The 768-nt window shown below is 58.9% G+C and overlaps 1 protein-coding gene across 1 annotated transcript; it reads right to left on the minus strand.

Moving 5' to 3' along the window:
* Nucleotides 1–214: 214 nt before the first annotated feature.
* On the minus strand, nucleotides 215–559 carry LOC136510908 (large ribosomal subunit protein uL2-like). Its single transcript, XM_066505200.1, has one exon. The coding sequence runs from the start codon at nucleotides 557–559 to the stop codon at nucleotides 215–217; it is 345 nt and encodes a 114-aa protein (XP_066361297.1).
* Nucleotides 560–768: the final 209 nt, after the last annotated feature.

Below are 768 nucleotides of genomic sequence, written 5' to 3' on the forward strand. Positions count from 1 at the left end.
TCTGCCTCTAAGCCGCTATCTCTCCTTCTTCTTCCTTTCCACCGAATGAGTCCGTGCGTCGCGACGGTTCCTGAGTGAGGAAGAGTAATGCCAGAGAGAGAGAGAGAGAGAAAACTCACAAATTCGCTCATGAATCTAGAGCGTGATGTCGAGCCGGAGGTTATCCAGCATAGATGAGATGGTGCGTGCCGCCCTTGCTGAGGAGTCGCTGCTGCTAAAGGAGAAGAGGCGCCGGTGGGCGCCGTACATCATCGACTATGCCGTCGTTCGCTGTGCTCCTCCTTTGGCAGGAGGCGTTTCTTGCCCTTACGCCGTTGTCAGGGTTGTGGCTGGTGACGATGGTGTAGTCCCCGGACGCCCTGGCAGAGGCGTCGCTGTCAGGGTTGCGGCTGACGACGAGGGCATAGTCCCTAGACGCCCCGGCGGAGGCATTGCAGATGACGGCGCCTTCGAGGATCCCATGAAGCGGTGGGATATCACCGATGGAGAGCATGGCGCGGTGACCGCAGTAGATGAGCTGGCCCATGTACACACCCCGGGCATCACCGATGGAGAGCATGGCGCGGTGACCGTAGTAGACGAGCTAGCCCATGTATATGCCCTGGGCGTCACCGATGGAGAGCGTGGCGCGGCGACCGTAGTAGACGAGCTGGCCCATGTACACGCCCCAGGCATCGCCAATGGAGAGCGTGGCACGGCGACCGTAGCAGTACTTGTAGTAAAGCTAAGTAGAGACTGTAATTGAATAACTTTGTGGGGAAGCCCTCG

This window comes from Miscanthus floridulus, chromosome 16, assembly GCF_019320115.1.
Source record: "Miscanthus floridulus cultivar M001 chromosome 16, ASM1932011v1, whole genome shotgun sequence".
NCBI classification, from domain to species: Eukaryota; Viridiplantae; Streptophyta; class Magnoliopsida; order Poales; family Poaceae; genus Miscanthus; species Miscanthus floridulus.

Excerpts from the sequence above, each read along its gene's own strand:
- LOC136510908 (XM_066505200.1), bottom strand. The coding sequence starts at position 559 with ATGCTCTCCATCGGTGATGCCCGGGGTGTGTACATGGGCCAGCTCATC.